Genomic DNA, 18863 nt, shown 5'->3' with positions numbered 1-18863 from the left:
AGCTAATACAGCAATTTAAACAAGGTTGAATACTCTTGATCCGCTCCAATGGACATAATTATGTCGTCTCTTAAGGTAGATAGATAAAAACCTAATATGACGTCACTGATTCTTAGGAGAGGAAATTTCCCATACATTGGAGGGGGGGGGGGGGGGGGGGGGGTAGAGACTCAGAATCCCTTTCTAAATCTACAGGAATTGAGTCTTTGTCGCAAAGTAAAATTTTCTAATACTTTTATCTTTGCAACCTGATAATGATTGTAAAAATAACGAACGAGGTACAAACTATCTAGCCAAAGAACAAGGAATTCAATTAAATTGAAACATGCCCAGACCTACCTGTGGTTTCACCAATCGAGTAAAGTTTACCAAAGTTAATTTGTAAAAAAGAAAATTAAAAAGGAATAGCTTCTCAGATTCGCTCAGAGCCTCCTATAAGTCAAAAGCCTCAATTTTTTATAATGTTTATAAAACGATACACATCCCTATTTTCTTGAAGGTAGACCTGATTATAAGAAATGATCTAGTGTTTTTGCGGCGCTTAACTTTTGAAAAGAAGAAATTTAACTTTATAGAGAAGAAATATTACAGGGAAAGGTTTATAGCAGATATTAATGGAAGATTATGTTTGCCGCATTGCATCCAGGCAATAGGTTAGTTCTCCCAGAGGAGCACTCACCACAGTTTATCTCAGGTTGTAACCCTTTTCCTGCTGGAGAGGGGGAGGGCAGGGGTCTCATTGAGCAGACCCAATGTGTATATTTGTATGAGGCTGTCAAAGTTTTTGACTTGCCTAGCAAATTTATTCCTCAGAAGAAGATAACAAATTTGGCGTTTACTGGCCGCTACTTTCTAAATTACTTAATTTACCTACTATAATACCTAGGGTTAACGGTTGGTAAAAACAACATTTATGGAAGAAGTTCCTTCATTAACGGCATTTTACATTCTTTCTATAAGTTTCTTTTCGTTAACGACCCTTTAGCGTTAGCGGCGTTTGTAGGGTTTCCACGAAACAGTAGATTCTCTCGCGCAACAGTTTCGTATTTTTGCACGAAATGCCTTTTTTGCAAGAAAGTTTCGAATCAATTTCGTATCAATACGAAACCAGTTTTGCACGAAATCGCGCATGAAAATACAATTTGAGTCATAGTTTTGGCATAATTTTGCGCATGAATACAAGGTCACAGTTTTTGCACGAAATTGGGCCCTATAATGCTCATGATAACGAAAAATTGGAATTTGCGTACAATGTAGTGCATGAATACGAAAATAAGGAAAAGATGTGAATTAGTTTCAGTATTTTATTCTTTAACAATTATTACATTATTATCATTTGTCATGATAAATATGTTTAGAGTAACGGTATAAAGGTGCCTTGGTGCTTCTCAGTCTTACTGATGTGCTTTGAATTAATCTATAGGTAGATATATACATTTCTCTTGTTTGTCTGTCTGCTTGTTTGGTTATCTCCGTCAGCTGGATAAAATTGTCTTAAATCTGTGTTCAAGAAACTCTGAGTGATAAATTCATTCATCTTCAACTAAAGTCAAAACTTGGATCTAAAACATCCTGTTTTTTGCTTCTCCTCCGATCTTACACTACTAGGATTTTAGGGCGCTTCGCGCCCATTTTCTATTTCAACTTTTAATTGTGGCTTTATCTCTGAACATCTTCTCTTTGTACAGTATAAAACAAAAACAAAAAAGTTTGCAGATTTCATAATAATTTTTCGCGCATTTCCAAAATATTACAAAAATAAAAACTTTTAAAGAAAATTTTTTAAATTTTGATCATTCTTTAACCTTCCCTGGGGTCACGTGAGGTCCCACACACAATTTGGGCCCGATTGGTTCTGCAGCCGTTTTAGCGTTTATTGATTAAAAAAAAAGACAGACAAGCTAAAATTATATATAGATGTATACATATACCATATCTTTATGTTGCTACTTGTTTTTATTTAATTATATTCTTTCTCCGTCTAGGCAATATACTGATAGAAGAACTCAATATGTTCTATTGTTATAATATACATGTATGTATATGAAATGGATATTTACCTATCACTTTTAAAATATATTATCTAGATACATGAAACATGACAGTTGGTGAATAGTTTTGAATGTCTTCTTCCGTATCAAGTATTATATATTAAAGACTTTTTGAGTTTATTTTGCTAAAAAATCTTTTTCTCAATTTTATTTAGCTTTGAAATCAACTTAAATACAATAATATACTACCAATTGCGACGTTTTTTTATTGTATTTGGTATTAAAGAACTGAACAAATTATGGAAGAAGATATTTAAAACTATTCACTAAATGTCATGTTTCCTGAGACACCCTGTACTTACTAGGCCGAGGGGGGGGGGAGAAAATAAACTCTAGCAGACATAATAATATTATGACTTTTGAAATTAGGTACAGGGTTTCCTAAAAAACATGGGAATTCAGTGACGAATGCGATATCGTCTTTGTTATGAATTAGCATTGTAATACCTAATTTCAACAGCCATAATAATATTATGTCTGTTAGAGTTTATTTTATGGAAAGGGTAAAAGACTGTAAAGATGTGTCTATAATGTCTCTGCAAGATGAACAGTGAAGACGGACAAGTTTACTCTGTCTATACTGCAATTTTCTTGTTTTACTAAGTACAACCGTATGCAGTCAAAACATAAACAAACAAAATGTGAACATAGCAGACGAAACTCTTACAGATTACAGCTTTCTCAGTAGGTATCACTACACTAAATCAAAGAATTATTTGAAAAGACTATATCGAATTCGTCACTGAATTCCCATGTTTATTGGGACACCCTGTATTTAGATACATATTACAATGATAATTCATAACAAAGACGATATCCAATTCGTCACTGAATTCCCATGTTTTTTGGGACACCCTGTATTTAGATAGTATTTTCAATGTATAGCTTAAAGTGATAATCACAATACAGCGGAATTTTTGGACAATTGAGAATAATTTGTGAGACATATTGAAGATGGTCTTGGATCTTCAACATGTTTTCATATTTTCTTCAACATATTTTCATATTTTCTTCAACATATTTTCATTTGCTTCAACACATATTTTCATATTTTCTTCAACATATTTTCATATTTTCTTCAACATATTTTCATATTTTCTTCAACATATTTTCATATTTTCTTCAACATATTTAACCTATATTTGCTTGTATAATTCTGCAAAAAATATTACCCTAGTCCTGCCATTTTAAGATGTGTTCTGTCTTTTAGTGCTTTATCTCAACCTAACATCATGAAAAATTTCGTGTACATTTCATTTTAAGTGTTAAAGATTTTAAAGACTTTTAGTTTAAAAGCTTATTAGATACATTTTTATATTTTAGATAGATATTTTGTCTGTTTTAAAACATGTTTATGTTCTCTTTTACAATCTATTGAGAAGATTTTTTCTATTTGCATAATAACAAAATCATGCCATGACTGAAGGAATAATAATTGATAGATGATTTGATACAGGGTGTCCCACGAAACATGATATTTAATAAATAAAGCTATTTTTAGTTAAAGAAATCTTTTGCTTAGTTATATTTTACTTCGAAATCAATTTTGATATAATATGACTCCCTAATAATATTTTTATTGATCTTTAAGGTAACACACAACTGAACGAAAAAGACATTCTAAACTATTCACCAACTGTCATGTTTAGTTGGACACCCTGTATATCATAAAACATGATTGTGCATACAGAAATTTTTCAAATTAGTTCAAATATTAAGAAAAATATTTATTGCAGACTGCAAATTGTCTAATACTTTAAAATTTAAAGAAAATGGCCTGTAAGTCTGTAAAAATAAGTGTCTTCTCTCTTTTTCCCCTTAATCCTATTTTTCCACTTCGTTTTCTTTATTATATTTAATCTCAGATACTGCCCCGGGCCCCCTCCCCCCCTTCTTAAAAACTACTCGATGATTAGTTCGGATTCCGTAAATCGGAGTAGGTCAGCTTCCATAGCACCAATATCCCTGCCGCGACTGTTTCTTTAAACTGCAATCAATTAATAATTAATTTTAATTTTAACAAAATGCATTAAAATTTCGATTATCTACAGTTAGACATGTTAACTTTATGTATTTTTTGAAATTTTTATATTTTTGATACTGAAATATTTACAGTTGCTTTTTATCTAATATCTTTCTTTAAATGAGAAAACATTTTTGGAATCGTCTTCCGTTGTAGGTAGAATTTTTCAATATCGTCTGCAAACATTGCAAAACAAATAGTGTTAGAAAATAAAGGGAACCGCTTAAAACAATCCGAAATTATAACTCGTCCGACTTTGGATTTTAATACATATATAATGAAATACTAAATGCTTGTTTTTTTTTCTGCTGCAAATTGTCATCATTCAAAGAATTATAGGTAAGGTTAATTTTATATAATATGTAAATTATATTTCGCTTTAAATTCCACAGGGATTTAAAAATATCCTTTAAACGAGTGTTTTTATTGAACCTTCAGAATTCAATGTGATTTAATTAAGTTAAAATCATAGGTGCTTAATGAGGAGCGGATTTGTAGTGTTTTAAAAACTGCCAAAAACCGATATTCTTTATTCACTTAAATACTAATATGGAAAAAATTATCATTAAAACACAGGTTGTTGTCGTAAATTTCAGGCCCGTAGCTAGAAATTTTTAATTGGATTGGGGTGGGGCAAAAATATTAGAAATCTGAGAGAAAGGTAAGAGGATGATAAACGTGCCGCAGGCGAAAAATTAGTTTGACTTGAAGAACTCAAAAAGGGTCAAAATTTAGTGCTATTGAGAAGCTATTTGTATCAAAACAAAACAAAACGGGTGTAGCGATTTGAGCTTAACTATAAACAAATGTATTAATGAAAATTTTTGAATTACAAATAGCCAATAATATTTTTTAATATGAGGGAAAGTAAAGGATGTTAATGCCTGTAAAAATCAAAAAAAGCTCAAGCATGAAAATCTTTGGTTTTCCCAAACTAAAATTTGAAAAAAACTCCCCTGCAAGCTTGAGGATGAGTATTAACAGCTACTCCTAAACCTGGCCATGTGTTTTATATCTATATTTCAATTTGTCTCCATGTTACTTTTTGACGGTTCATTAGAATCACTATTATATTAACAGAGGGGAAAGAATATAAGCTCTCAAAAAAACAAAAAACAAATTATTAATTTTATCATTATGCAAGCAGGATAGAAAAAAAAATTCCCAAATAATTTTTTTCACTAAGCACTCAATTTTTCCTTCTTTCTTTTATTTTTTGTTTCTTTCGTTTTATTCACTTTTTTGTCTCAGAAAGTGTGCCTCCCCCTTCAGGGGGTAGTACGTATCTCTGTGCCCCCCCCCTCCAGCTACGGGCCTGGTAAATTTCTAAAAACGACGCCTCTTTTTATGTAAAAATATGATACGTATAATAGCGATCTTTTAGTTGAAGTACCTCTAACTGAGCCCAAGTCACAAGCATATTCTTTAAATCTTTTTCTAAGTAGTACAGAAGGATATATCGTCGTTTTTCTATCTTACAAACTATACATCTGTCAATTTCCCGCTTTGTCCTTAAGTTACTCTCAATTGAATCCAAAAATGTTTAATTATTTCCAATTAGTAAAATAAAGTTTCTATAATTGATCAGACAAAGTGTGAATCGGACAGACCTCTTATAGTTAAATATAGGTGTGGAAATGGAGACATTGACACTTACTCTGAGAATGTTTGAAAATAATACATCACTGTCTTTCAGGTATTCTTCTACTTTTTATCTTTTTAAATTGACAATTAAACAATTTATAAGATGGAGGAACTAATCAATCTTTTGATATAGTTTTCCTAGTTTTAAATCATGAAGATGTAATCAGCTTAAAGAGGAATGAAAATCGTCTTTGATTTAGTTTGTTTATTACAAGGATGTAATGCAAGGAAAATTATTTCAGAAGTGTACACATCTTTTGTACTGCAGTGTACTGTCTCTGGGCGGTAATGTAAACACAAGACGGATGTCATAGCCTGACATGGGATCCATCTTTCACATAAAAAAATCAATGAAATATTCTGGTCATAGGAAACTATTATGTGAATTATCAAAATTATCAAAATGCAATGCTTTTAACCTCCTCGGATACTAATCGAACACTGATGCATCTATTCTTGTTTACAAATTCCGCCCAAGGAGAAACTGGTTTCAATGTGTACGCAGAGTATACACGACCACAATTAACTTTCCTTGCATTATACTCTTGGTTTATTAGGAACATTGCCAAGTATTTATGATATGTAACTGGTAAAACTCTGAAACTTGTCATTGAAGAAATATATTTTCAATAAATGTGGAACTAACATCTACTTTTTTACTCTACAGAGGTTTGGTCCATCACCATCACTGAATTTTAGAAATATCAGTAGTAACCACTAACCAGCTTTTAGGATCCGGATCCGTAATATTTTGGGTCCCTGGATCCAGATCCGCAAAAATATACGGATCCACAGATCCAAGGTACAAAATATCAACCAATAATTGCCGCAACAAACATTTTTTGCTCCGGATCCGCATCAAAATAAAATTGATCCTAAAAACTGGTACTTAAATGGTACTTAAAAGATCTCTAGCTCTAATTTTAAACTGAAGTTTCAACAAAAACAACCTTTATCCCGCTTTTTAATGATTAAGACTTTATAAGGGATTGCAAATATTATTTGAAATTATCCCTCAAACTTCAATATGAAGCTCAGAGTACGTAGCTTGATCTCAACTTTGACAAATCTTGGCCATTCTCTGCTCATTTCTTGTTGTTTGTCTTTTTTCAATTATTTGTATCAATTCGATTTTTTAAACTAGTATTGGCAAGTATGATCAGCTGTTCCCAGTGTTTGAAAACTACAGTAAGAGTTTAAACCTAAACATGAACGCCCTGTATTACAAGTAAGGATTGAAATTGGCTTTTTAACAATTATTTTTCTTTTCGTCAGATTAAAAACATAATCATCATAAAGCTTATCAATTCCCAAGTTTATTTTTTTCAAAATAATTCATGAGTTTATATTTTCTTATCGTTGTACTCTGCAGCGTAAATCCGCAATTTTACTTTTTAGAATGTCCAAATTTTGTTTCGAAAATCATCAAATTCTTAAAAATATTTACCCCTGAAAAAATTTCTCTGCAAATATTTACTATGTCAGTTAACAGTGAATACCATCAATACTGCATGGAAAAGTTATTAAATTGCACAATTCATATTTAAATTAATTCATTAACAAAAGTTTTTAACATTATCATCTTTGTAAAATATTTAGGTTTGATGGACAACTTATTTATCCCTACATGACTCCAAATCAGCTAGACATGGAAACAGGAGATATTATTGGTAACAAATTGGGATTTCCAAATGTGCTCAGCATTTTACAAAACTTTAAATTTACTTAATATGGTTAAAACTTACAATTTTAAGTTAGAAAATTATTATTTCTTTCAACCCACTCTTTAAATAAATGTCCTCCATATAAAGAAGAAAAATTTGCTACCGTTTATATCGTTTTCACGGAAAAAATATATTATTTTTCTTTTATATATCTTTGAGTAGTAACTGTATCTATATAGTAAATGTTTCTGAATAGATGTATCTATATAGTAAATGTTTCTGATTAGAAACTGTTCTGTTAAGTTGTATCCATTAGCAGAAACTATTTCTGTTTAGATGAATCTACAAGTAATAACTGTTACTGTTTAGATGTATCTTTAAGTAGCAACTTTTTCTGTTTAGATGTATCTATGAGTAGCAACTTTTTCTGTTTCGATGTATCTATGAGTAGTTCTTGTTTCTGTTTAGATGTATCTATGAGTATTAACTATGTCTGTTTAGATGTATCTATGAGTATTAACTACGTCTGTTTAGATGTGTCCATGAGTATTAACTATGTCTGTTTAGATGTATCTATGAGTATTAACTACGTCTGTTTAGATGTGTCCATGAGTATTAACTATGGCTGTTTAGAAGTGTCCATGAGTATTAACTATGTCTGTTCAGATGTATCTATGAGTATTAACTACGTCTGTTTAGATGTATCTATGAGCATTAACTATGTCTGTTTAGATGTACCTATGAGTATTAACTATGTCTGTTTAGATGTGTCTATGGGTATTAACTATGTCTGTTTAGATGTATCTATGAGTATAAACTATATCTGTTAAGATTTATCTATGAGTATTAACTATGTCTGTTTAGATGTATCTATGAGTATTAACTATGTCTGTTTAGATGTGTCTATGAGTATTAACTATGTCTGTTTAGATTTATCTATGAGTATTAACTATGTCTGTTTAGATGTATCTATGAGTATTAACTATGTCTGTTTAGATGTGTCTATGAGTATTAACTATGTCTGTTTAGATGTATCTATGAGTAAATCCTGTGGAACTGGTAAGCGGGATCGAAGTAGTTCGCCACCTGAATCTGGTTTAAAACGTTAAACTGATGCTGAATACAAATTCAAGCACAAGAGATTGAAATGTTTTGTTATGTAATTGTTTAGTAAAGGATTTACAGTCATTATTTTTTAAAAGATAAACATGTCTACAAATAAGTAAAATATATTATTTATATGTAGTTCATCTATAATATTAATGGAATTATATATTTTTACAGACAGTCAGAGGAAGTCAAGCGCCTGGCACCTTGTATAGATCTTTACTTTTATTATTTTCCTAAAATTTTTTTGCTTGTTCGAAGATTAATGATAATCGATTAGTTCAGATAAATTAAAAAATCCGCCTGAATCATGAAAATGGCAAATTTTGAATGTCTGAAAAGTTCATAATTCATTAAACGTTTAAAACTTCTAAATATAAAAATTTTAATGATCGGTAAAATCTGTTCAAAATCAAATAGACATAAAATTTAACGTGTATGAGATGGAATTAATAAGAAATATATGTAACTAGGATGGCTGGTACATTTGCCATAATATGTTTGCCATAGTAACTAAGCCACTATGAGAGTTGAATTTACAATTTACATCGAAGAATTACTAAACAAATTGCACAAATCTTCCTTTAAGCCTGTTGGAGACCAGACTTTTGAAGAAAATTCTTAGAACCATTATAATACCTACAGTATACATGTAAGTATCTGAAGTTTATAAAGAACAGTCAACAGAACGTAGACCACATTTTGTAAAACTCGTATTAAGTAGTTTTTTATCCATTTTCCATACAGAATAAATTCATACGCAATCGCCAACGACTTCAATTGCGACGATTTATTTTCATCTTTATTTGGATACCACTTTTTAAGATTTGGTATAAGAGGACTCAAGCAATCCTAAAGCCAAATCGTAAAATCATTTTCTAACATTAAATTTTAAAAAAATAGTTTATTATCAAAATTTCGTAATCTTGCAGGTTACAAGTTGTAGGTTTCTATTAACAGATTGAACGTAATAGGAGTATCAATGGAAATAATAGGAACCAAAATGCCATTGGTGGACGGAGTAGTTGATCTTGAAGATGCTATTCCCCAATCTGAAGATTAAATACCACGTGAAGATACAAAAAGATTTAAAATTAACGAAATTTAAATATCCATCCTTCCCCCTTTATTTCAATCCCACTACGTCAATCTCCTTTTCAATTCCCCCATTTCTCCACTAATCCCCACAATTTTTAACACCCCTTCAGTCTTCAATGCCCTTCCCTCTTAAAACCAGTCCGTAGAAGAAGATGAAACTCCACGAAAAAGGATTATAAAACCCGCAAATCAGTAGCGTCAGATTTGAAGAGATCATGTCGGGGTCACAACTTTAAAGATCTTCTCTGGTTCTAGAATAAGACACTACTGAATGGTGAACTTAATTTTGCTCTTCCGGGAATTTTCATCCTCCACTCCGTTTTTTAATGGCCATCAATGTACATTTACAGTAACCATTAGATGCAGCAAGTTTAAATGAATCATTTTCAGTTTTCACAGATATTTTCCTAGAGATTTTGTTAGTTTCAGCAATCCAGATTCAGTAGTTTCCACCTCAAGCCACCATTCAATATCTTCCGGCAAATCCCTCCAAAAAAAAATTTTGTCATGGCGAGGATAATGATTTATTTTAAATTACTTGGAAAATCATTTAAGAATTTAGCAGCGTAATTCAGGAAAACTTTTTAAAATGTGTTTTTAGATGTAATATTTCTGTAATTTTTTGGTCCAAATTCACAATATTCATCATGAGATGGAATAAAAAGAATTTGAGCCACGGTTTAAATCTGCCAAAACCCGGTTTAAATTCAGCGCCGCCTTAAATCTTGAAAAATTTAATACAAATTTAAGTGGAACCAACCATATTTGAGCCGCGGCTTACATTTAAACCATGGCTTAAATTCTTTAAACTCGGCCTCTGGTTGACTTCTTCTAACGGACAATTTTCATCAAATATTTTATTTCTATGTAATCAGCCTTCTCCCAGAGGTTGTATAGCTCTGTTGTCACAGTACAGGAAGGAGGACACTTTGGATGCTTAAACTTTTCAATAGAAAGCAGACACCTTTTACATGATCCCAAATGCATTAGATGAGAATAAAATGTGGACACTGAACAAGGCAACAGTCTTTAAGTATTAAAAGGGAAAAAGCTTAATGAAGAGTTCCTCTTGGCCAATTTCCATGTCATTCTTGAATATTTTTTTCAGCAAAAAAAAACAATGTTTAGAATTGTTAATTTTGATAATAACCAGCTAATATTTTACTCACTTTAAACTACTTTGCACAACTTGGCTCAATCTTTGCAAGCAACTGAGAAAACTGAGTTCAAGTTTAATCCAGAATTCATCCTCCATGGACACAGATGTGAGAATACTCTGTAAATCTAGATAATCAAGGGTTAAATCTTTGGAAAATTATAGAATTTGTGAAGATGGCAGGTTTTGTTCCCCTTATTTTTTAACTTTTTATTTTGACTTCCATCACAAAAGTGCTGACAGGTAGCGTTGTTTACGAGTGAAATATATATTATATATTACAACCCTTGCTTAAAAGGGGGAAAAAAGAATGAAGTAACATCTTCCAAATATATTTTTACCCCTTAATATCTCAACAATTGATGGACATAAATACTGAATAGATCATTCAAGGACAAACAAATGAACTTCAAAAACACCATCAATATAAGACAATATAAAAATATTTCTCAAATAAATAAATATGTACAATGATAATCAGAAAAAGATCTACTAGACACTAATTAAAGCACTAATTTAGGGAAATGGGTGTCTGTTTTTACTGCAAATTTGTTCTGTCTTATGTGCATTGATTGGACTTTGGTCATAACTTAAGTCTTCCTTTTCCAGAGTTTTGTGGTTATCACTGTACCATAAAACTGTAGAGAAGAGAAATGACTGATAAAATCAAGTTTAGGTGTAAAATATTTCACGTATATTGTATATTGTTTAAGCATAATTACCAATTTCCACGACATATTTCTCTTGAAGAATTCCTCCAGAAAAGAGCACAATATAGATACTACGATAGAAGATAAATATCAGGCTGATAAAATGGACGATACTAAATACTGAATACTGAATACTAGTTTGTTTGGAATTTAGAAAAAAATACAAGTTTCAAAAGAAAATTGAAGAATTTTTTTATCTTAAGGATGTGTATGTATTTAAAACTTAATATACTTTATAAAGAAAGATTTTTTTTTGATGGCAGCTCGTTCAATTTCTCTACAGAATAATTTTCCTGGCTTTTATTTTTATTATTATCATAGGTACTGGTAGTTGTTATTATTTTTTTATCGCCCACACACATAAAAAGGAGGGTACAATGGTGAGTTATTAGTGAAAACATTGAAAGGAATACAAGTAAGCAAGTATATTTTCTGTTTAATTTTCTGTGGTTTGAATCCATTAGACGTCAAAAGGGCCAAAAAAAATCGGACCCTAATTTTGAGTAGGGCCTTACATAACCCTGGGAAAGTTATGACCAGTTTAAATTTTCAATTCGGACATTTGGATTTGGATTTGGAAATGCATTTATGAAACAGGGAAATTGGAAATGCATTTATGAAAAGGAAAAGATTTGGAAATGCATTTATGAAACAGGAAAAGATTTGGGAATGCATTTATGAAACAGGAAAAGATTTGGAAATGTATTTATGAAACAGGAAAAGTTTTCGAAATGCATTTATGAAACAGGTAAACATTTGGAAATGCATTCATGAAACAGGTAAAGATTTTGAAATGCATTTATGAAACAGGAAAAGGTTTGGAAATGCATTTATGACACAGGAAAAGATTTGGAAATGTATTTATGAAACAGGAAAAGTTTTCAAAATGCATTTATGAAACAGGTAAAGATTTAGAAATGCATTCATGAAACAGGTAAAGATTTGGAAATGCATTTATGAAACAGGGAAAGATTTGGAAATGCATTTATGAAACAGGAAAATCTGCGGAAATGCATTTATAAAACAAGAAAATCAGCGGAATGTAAAACTGGTTGGCGCTATAGCCATCATAAAGTAGTAAAAACATAAAAAGTAATATATATTTTCATTGTTAAATAATCTCACCAGGTAATGTGAGGACCAGGGCTCTTAATATATTCAAGAAGACTAGTTAATGTTCTCTCAATATACTCATTCACCTTAACATTCGGTTTTATTATTTTTGAATGTGTGGGGGGGGGGGAGATAAAAAATCAAATCCCAATCCCCCACCCCTACTTTTGAATACTTTTTACCATAAATCGTTATTTCCGATAATAAAGGGAAAAAACCATCAAAATTGTTTTCCACTCCCCGCAAACATTCCTCATTTACAGGAGAATATAAGATTATTTACACAAAATATATCTCCCTATTTGATGAAATTTTAAAAACAACTATGAGAATAAAAGCTTACCCAGGGATGCTCTGACATCATGACAGGGGTTCGGTATTTTTTCTTTTTTACGAATATACTGGTTGGGTAGATTTCGCGTAGGTAAACAACCTTTAATTCATTCATGTAAAAATAAAATTGATTTACGCAGAAAAAAAGTGACGTCATTTTTAAAAAATCAAAATATAACATTTTTTTTTAAATGAATCCCTGATGGACAAAAATCTCAAGGAACTCCAAGAATACTTCAAGATAAGTTTCCTTAGTTCTTTCCGTCATTTTTCTTTTTCTTCTCCTTCTTAACGCGAACCTTTTTCTTTGGTTCAGCTAACAAATAAAAAATGTTACTTCAGTGATTATTGAATCAAATAAGAAAAATTGTCTCTTTACTTGGGAAATTCCGTTAAATCAGTCAGAAATTTTGTATTGTGAATTTCGGAATTAAACATTAATCCTCAAATTTATAAGTGTCCACATTGAATATCGAGATCAAGTGTTCAAGATTAACAAAAACTTCCATCTTAGAACATCTTAATATCTCTAAAACCGTTTGAGTGTTTACCTAGAAGGAAGGATTTTCTTGTATAGCATATACGGCAGGTGAGTCCAATCTTCTTCTGAGATCTATGTTTCCCAAAAATATTTGCATCCGCAGTCCGTCCTGCCTTTAACAACCCGTTACAACCCTAGCAGTGAAAAAGATAAAATTCAATGAAAAATTTATTTAAAATGCGGCAAGATGTGGAGTTTAGGTGAAAAATAGAATATTAAAAATTCAAAAAAATGGTGCTAAGGATGCGGAACATTTTGGCTTCATGGATCCGGATCCGCAAAAATATGCGGATCCAGGGGTCCGGATCCAAGGGGGATATATCAACCTAAACTGGTAACTTTTTTCTCTCTTAACACAAATCTCAACTATTGCAAAGTAAGATATTATTAAAAATGTTCTTATCTCCTAATGGATCATTAAATTTAACATATAAATAAGTGAAAAAAGAAAGGTGAAAATTCTACATTTGTTAAAAAAATCAATAAATCTTTAAAAAATGTTCATGGGCTGGATCCGGATTCATTTATTCAGAGCGGAACCAGTATCCGGATCCACATCAGAATAAAATGGATCCTAAGCACTAAAAATAACTACTAACCTTACAAATCTTCCGCTTGATATCTCTATGTATTTTTACTTGAGATTTTTGACTAATTTGTTTCAGTTGACCACAAAGCCCAGCTGCAAGAATAGGACAGCTAACAGATACCAGTTCTGCTGCCTAGATAGTTTATGTTTAGCAGCTAGAAGATACCAGATCAGCTGCCTAGATAGTTAATGTTTACCAGATACAAGATACCTGCCTAGATATGAAAGTCAAGGGGGGATAATCTTTCTTAATTTAATCATTATCAATTTAATTGATTTTTAATTGGTTTAATTGGTGAATTTATGTTATTGTATCACTGGTGTGATAATTAAAACATCTCATTTTTTTCTTTAGGTTTATTTTTAGACTTTTAACCACATCTTCATTATCTTAAACAAAGTGATAAAGTCGTATTCTCACAAAGCCTATTGTTAAACTATCTGTTAGATTAAGAGCTGGTTTTTAGAATTAATGAATGCCCAACATGACATTTAAGGTAACATTAGCAAATTAACAGTTTAATAAATTTGAGGCCAATAATATAAATGTAATTTCAGAACGTATGCAATCCAAAAAAACGAGAAAATGTCCCAATATTTTAGCCTCGCACCAATAAAAATTGGCGTTAAAATCGGCTTAATATCTCAAAAGAACTTTTGATTATATCATACCAGATTAAGGACACGAAAACGGCCAAAATCTTAGAAGGCAGTATCACAAAACCTATGAAGTGGTTTTATGAGTCTGAAATTTCGGAATTAACGTATTCTCTTAACATGCTGTGTGCCAAATTTACAAAAATCCATGACATTGTAAGGATAAAGGTATGAGGGACTGAACTCATAAAATTTATATTTTATACCTTGTGAAGAAAATTCATACGAATCAGACTTTCTGGCGGCTTCCGGATCCCTGATACTTTTCCCATAGATAAACAGAGAGCTCTGAAAATAATAAAAATAGAAATACCACAGATTCATACAAATGAAAATCGTGAAAAAGCCCAAAATTTATATTTGAAAAAAATTGTTATAAAAAGGGCAGGGAATAGTTAAATAATGTGATGGTAATGTACCAGTTACATTAACCATCCAAGTTTTATCAAGATTTTCCACTGTCAGTCAGTTTCAACTTGAGAAAAGTAATTCCCTTGGCATTTGTATAGACGGGTAAGATAATTAGATGAAGTTTAACTAAAAATATATATATAAATATATATAGTTGATCCTGAACCCTCATTTAATTGATCACTATATTATAAACTCTGATGTAGAACTATATACAGGGGCGGAGATTCCTTGGATCAAATCAGCTGAAGGCTCTTCGAACAGATGCAGGCTAAGATCATTGAAGATATCAGGGAACTAGATTACAACATTCATTTAACTAATAATGTTGATAAAAATGGTTGTGTATGAATTAAAATAATAAATAAATAGAATTTTAACAAACTCTAAATGCACACAAATCAATTATATCAAACTAAAATTTAGTTTGAAAACAAAAATTAACTGTAAAGGACCACAAAAAGAAACCGAAACTATTTCAACTTAATTTGAAACGAAAATTCGAGAATTTAAGATCTACAAAAAATGAGTATTTTTCTACTATGAAAATCCAGAATATCTTTGAGAAAATGGACACACAAGAAAAACGCCATTTTTAGGTTTAAACCTTTTCTGAAACCTGATATTATCATAATCCAAATAACCGAACAATCAATCCCACAAAATCCCCCCCCCCCCTTAATGCATGTTGTTTTCCTTGAAGTTGTTTTCTATTGAAGTTTCTTTGACGAGACCAGCAGCAGACACTAACTAAAATAAACAAAAATTATAAAAATCAAATAAAATATTTATGAAAATGCCTGACCTGTAGGATTTTGGCCGATGTTTCAATTTCCCTGGCTGGGGTTCTTAAATATTAAGAAAATTAATAACTTTTGGACTAAAATAAGACTATAAAGATTTTAATAACTATTTATAACACTATTATATTGGTTTGCAGTGTTATAAAGTTTTGGACAGAAATTTTCTCTTTATCGAGATGGTTCTTGCTTTTTTAAATTATACTTTGTCCCAAGTTTAATTTTAAAAGGTGAGAACCTTCAAGATACAGAGAAAATTTCTGTCAAAAAACGTTAAAGCACGTAGTGCCAAAATAATAGTGATAGAGGTAATTGTATGAAACGTTTGTGTACTTGTCTTGTTGCAATGGCTATTTCTAGATAAAATAAGCTTTTAAACAAAGCAGAAATAAAAATATATAGTTAATTCTTATTTTATTTTCATTTAAATTTAAAAAACTATTTTGGACATATCCTATTTTTTTGAAGAAAATCCGTGAACTCAAATTAAAACTCTTTTAAGAACGATGCTATAATGTAGAACTCATTTAACGTTATAGCAGAATGATTATTTTAAAGCACGATGCTACAATAAACAGCTAATTAACATCATAGAACGATGATTATTTGTAGCACGTTCTAATAAAATTCACTAAAGCTCAGAAAAAAATCTAAAAGAGAAAGTTTCTGTCCAAAAACTTTTTAACACTGCAAAACAAAAAAAATAGTCAATAAATAGTTATTTCTCAATTTTTGCAGCTATGGAAATTGGAAAGGTCTAGAGGTTTATTAAAACTTGATTGGAAATCTGGAGATTCTTAACTGATCTGAATACAGGATATATATTTAGATTTCTTGATTATTTTAGTGAAACCTTTACAATACAGGTTCAGGTGAGCTAGGAATACCTATAGTCATCCAGCATTCCGTGTTAATTAAATTCAAGTTAAAAATAATCGTAAAAAATTGGAAGTTATTTTAATATAAATTTACCTGAGTAAAATGCTGGATATTGAATTTGAAATTAGAATTACATTTGAGATAGTTGAGGAGGAAGATAATTTTGAGGAAGAAGTTGATAAAAATGATTCAGTTGGTTTTGATGAAGATTTTGAAGCGAGTTTAGTTGAGGTTTCTGCTGAAGGTAAGGTTGATGATGGCGTTGATTTTGATGATGATGATGTAGATAATGAAGTTGATGTTGATGTTGATGATGATGATGAAGTTGATGACGATGTTGATGAAGCTGATTTAAGGTTTGTGTAGAGCAGATTATTAGTTAGCTCCCGAGGACAATGAGGTAGAAAGACTAAACTTCTTTTTATCAATTAAGAAAAAATCACTCTTAAACCGCAATTGAAAATTACGAATTTTCAGAAAGAAAAACAATGATAAGGAGGTTCAAGCACACTACTACATTAGTATAATTTTGCCATACCATAACATATTGCAAACTAATGTTTAATAACAAAAGTTCGATAATTTTAAAATTAAAAGTTTTAAGAAAATGCATTTTCAAATTGATTACATCCTGTTTAACTTCTAATTAAAATATAAGTACTTTATTTTTTCAGTTAAATAGATTTGAAGTTTTCCTAAAGATTTTTCACGAATATGAATATTGCAATGATTATTGACAGTAGCAACAGTAAATCCTGAAAACAAGAGTTTTTCCCTCATAATATTATTATTTCAAGGGTTTATCATTTTCTGTACTTCTGATTGGCAGAAAAATTAAAGAATGCTTATATTTGTTATGCATTCATCAAACGATTATCAACTCTAGCAGAGACGTATACATGGGAAGGGGGGGGGGGATCGGGGTTTTTCTTGAAGGTGATGTTGTATTTCTACCCATAGACAATTGATTAAATGGCTATGATTTATTTTTCCCAATGCGGATTAAAAAAGGACGATTTCTCTGTCATTGTTTATCAGATATAGCGTTTTAAAGTAAAAGCGAGTCGGAAACAATGATCAAAGGTCCCTTAGGATACCATTAACGGTTCCATGAGGGGGCCCCATAGCCCGAAACCTCTGAATACGCCACTATTTGTGGTCAAATTACCTAGTTCTTTACTCGAGAAGACTGGATCGTAGACCTCCAGTCTACCCGCAGAAAGTCTACCAAATTGAAAATTAAAAAATTATTAGATATAATCTTATTCTTTCTTTTCTCAGAAGAATTCCCAAACGTTTCTACAAATATACAATGAATACAAAGCTTATTCAAGCTAGGTAAACAGAACTAATGGACTATCCGATCTAAAAATAAGGACAAATTATCAGGGTTGGAAAATAAGTTTTTTAAAAAAAACCCAGCCCAGTAAGCTTTATTAGTTTTTTTTTGTGTGGACTTTTTAAGGTTTTTTTCAATTTGAAGAAAACATAACTCCTGTTAAGGTATTCTTATTAATCGAATTTGGCAAAACCCTAAAAATAAGATCAATCTTGAAAAAAATAGTACCTTAATGATTCGTTTATTATCAAAACAAAGGCCGTCTGATATCTTGCAATTGAAGAACTAAAAATATGCAATTTTGAAAAAATCATCCGAAATTATTTTTTTTTATTTCACACCTTAACTGCCCCAGACCGAAACAATAAATGAATTTGATTTCTTCCAAGATGTCTAAATTATTCAAGAATTTCCGCATAAACTCGGATTGATGAAGTTCTTCTTTAGCTTTTTGTATTCTCTCAATAGTGTCATTCACATCAATATCCACGGACTCTAAAACATTGCGGATTTTTGTGTTCACATTTCTTCGGGATTTTTTCCCGGGTTTCACAAACGTGAATCCATCATCAAAATTCATTTTTTTTCTGAAAAAGTAAGAAAATCCGGTTCTTGAGTATTAATAGTGTTTCTGTTGAAAAGACAAATTCGACGAAAAAAAAACACAATAACATTAAACATAAGGTAATTTTTGTTGCTAACAAAATCTTATTTTATAAAAAGAATTTCTCCCTTGTCAGTTATTATA

The 18863-nt window shown here is 30.9% G+C and overlaps 3 protein-coding genes across 5 annotated transcripts; 1 reads left to right on the top strand and 2 right to left on the bottom strand.

The window, feature by feature from the left end:
* The first annotated feature begins 4232 nt into the window (after positions 1–4232).
* Positions 4233–8991, top strand: LOC111707458 (small ubiquitin-related modifier 1). Of its 2 annotated transcripts, none has more exons than XM_023480569.1 (5): positions 4233–4413; positions 5704–5770; positions 6863–6946; positions 7318–7388; positions 8181–8403. In XM_023480569.1, exons 2-5 carry the CDS (start codon positions 5712–5714, stop codon positions 8210–8212), a joined length of 246 nt encoding a protein of 81 aa, XP_023336337.1. In that variant the 5' UTR covers positions 4233–4413; positions 5704–5711; the 3' UTR covers positions 8213–8403. The 2 variants fall into 2 exon arrangements, with proteins under 2 accessions (XP_023336337.1, XP_023336336.1); XM_023480568.1 differs by lacking the exon at positions 8181–8403 and adding an exon at positions 8412–8991 and having other exon boundaries at positions 4247–4413.
* A 382-nt stretch (positions 8992–9373) lies between these two features.
* Positions 9374–17571, bottom strand: LOC111707456 (DNA polymerase zeta processivity subunit). 2 transcript variants are annotated; one of them, XM_023480567.1, is made up of 10 exons: positions 14893–15394; positions 14040–14162; positions 13451–13574; positions 13099–13215; positions 12910–12999; positions 12579–12652; positions 11466–11524; positions 10757–10871; positions 9995–10074; positions 9374–9541 (listed from the first exon to the last, which is right to left on the bottom strand). In XM_023480567.1, exons 4-10 carry the CDS (start codon positions 13165–13167, stop codon positions 9423–9425), a joined length of 606 nt encoding a protein of 201 aa, XP_023336335.1. In that variant the 5' UTR covers positions 13168–13215; positions 13451–13574; positions 14040–14162; positions 14893–15394; the 3' UTR covers positions 9374–9422. The 2 variants fall into 2 exon arrangements, 1 of the variants encoding a protein (XP_023336335.1); XR_002766440.1 differs by lacking the exons at positions 9374–9541; positions 9995–10074; positions 10757–10871; ... (3 more) ...; positions 13099–13215; positions 13451–13574 and adding exons at positions 15794–15847; positions 15903–15945; positions 16870–17185; positions 17472–17571 and having other exon boundaries at positions 14078–14162.
* Positions 17572–17864: 293 nt separating this feature from the next.
* Positions 17865–18783, bottom strand: LOC111707461 (uncharacterized). The gene is made up of 3 exons (XM_023480572.1): positions 18457–18783; positions 18344–18400; positions 17865–18000 (listed from the first exon to the last, which is right to left on the bottom strand). Exons 1-3 carry the CDS (start codon positions 18693–18695, stop codon positions 17865–17867), a joined length of 432 nt encoding a protein of 143 aa, XP_023336340.1. The 5' UTR covers positions 18696–18783.
* Between the last annotated feature and the right edge of the window lie 80 nt (positions 18784–18863).

This window comes from Eurytemora carolleeae, unplaced genomic scaffold (assembly GCF_000591075.1).
Source record: "Eurytemora carolleeae unplaced genomic scaffold, Eaff_2.0 scaffold576, whole genome shotgun sequence".
Classification (NCBI taxonomy): domain Eukaryota; kingdom Metazoa; phylum Arthropoda; class Copepoda; order Calanoida; family Temoridae; genus Eurytemora; species Eurytemora carolleeae.
The sequence above is the reverse complement of the archived record's forward strand: the minus strand, read 5'-3'. Positions and strand labels throughout refer to the sequence as shown.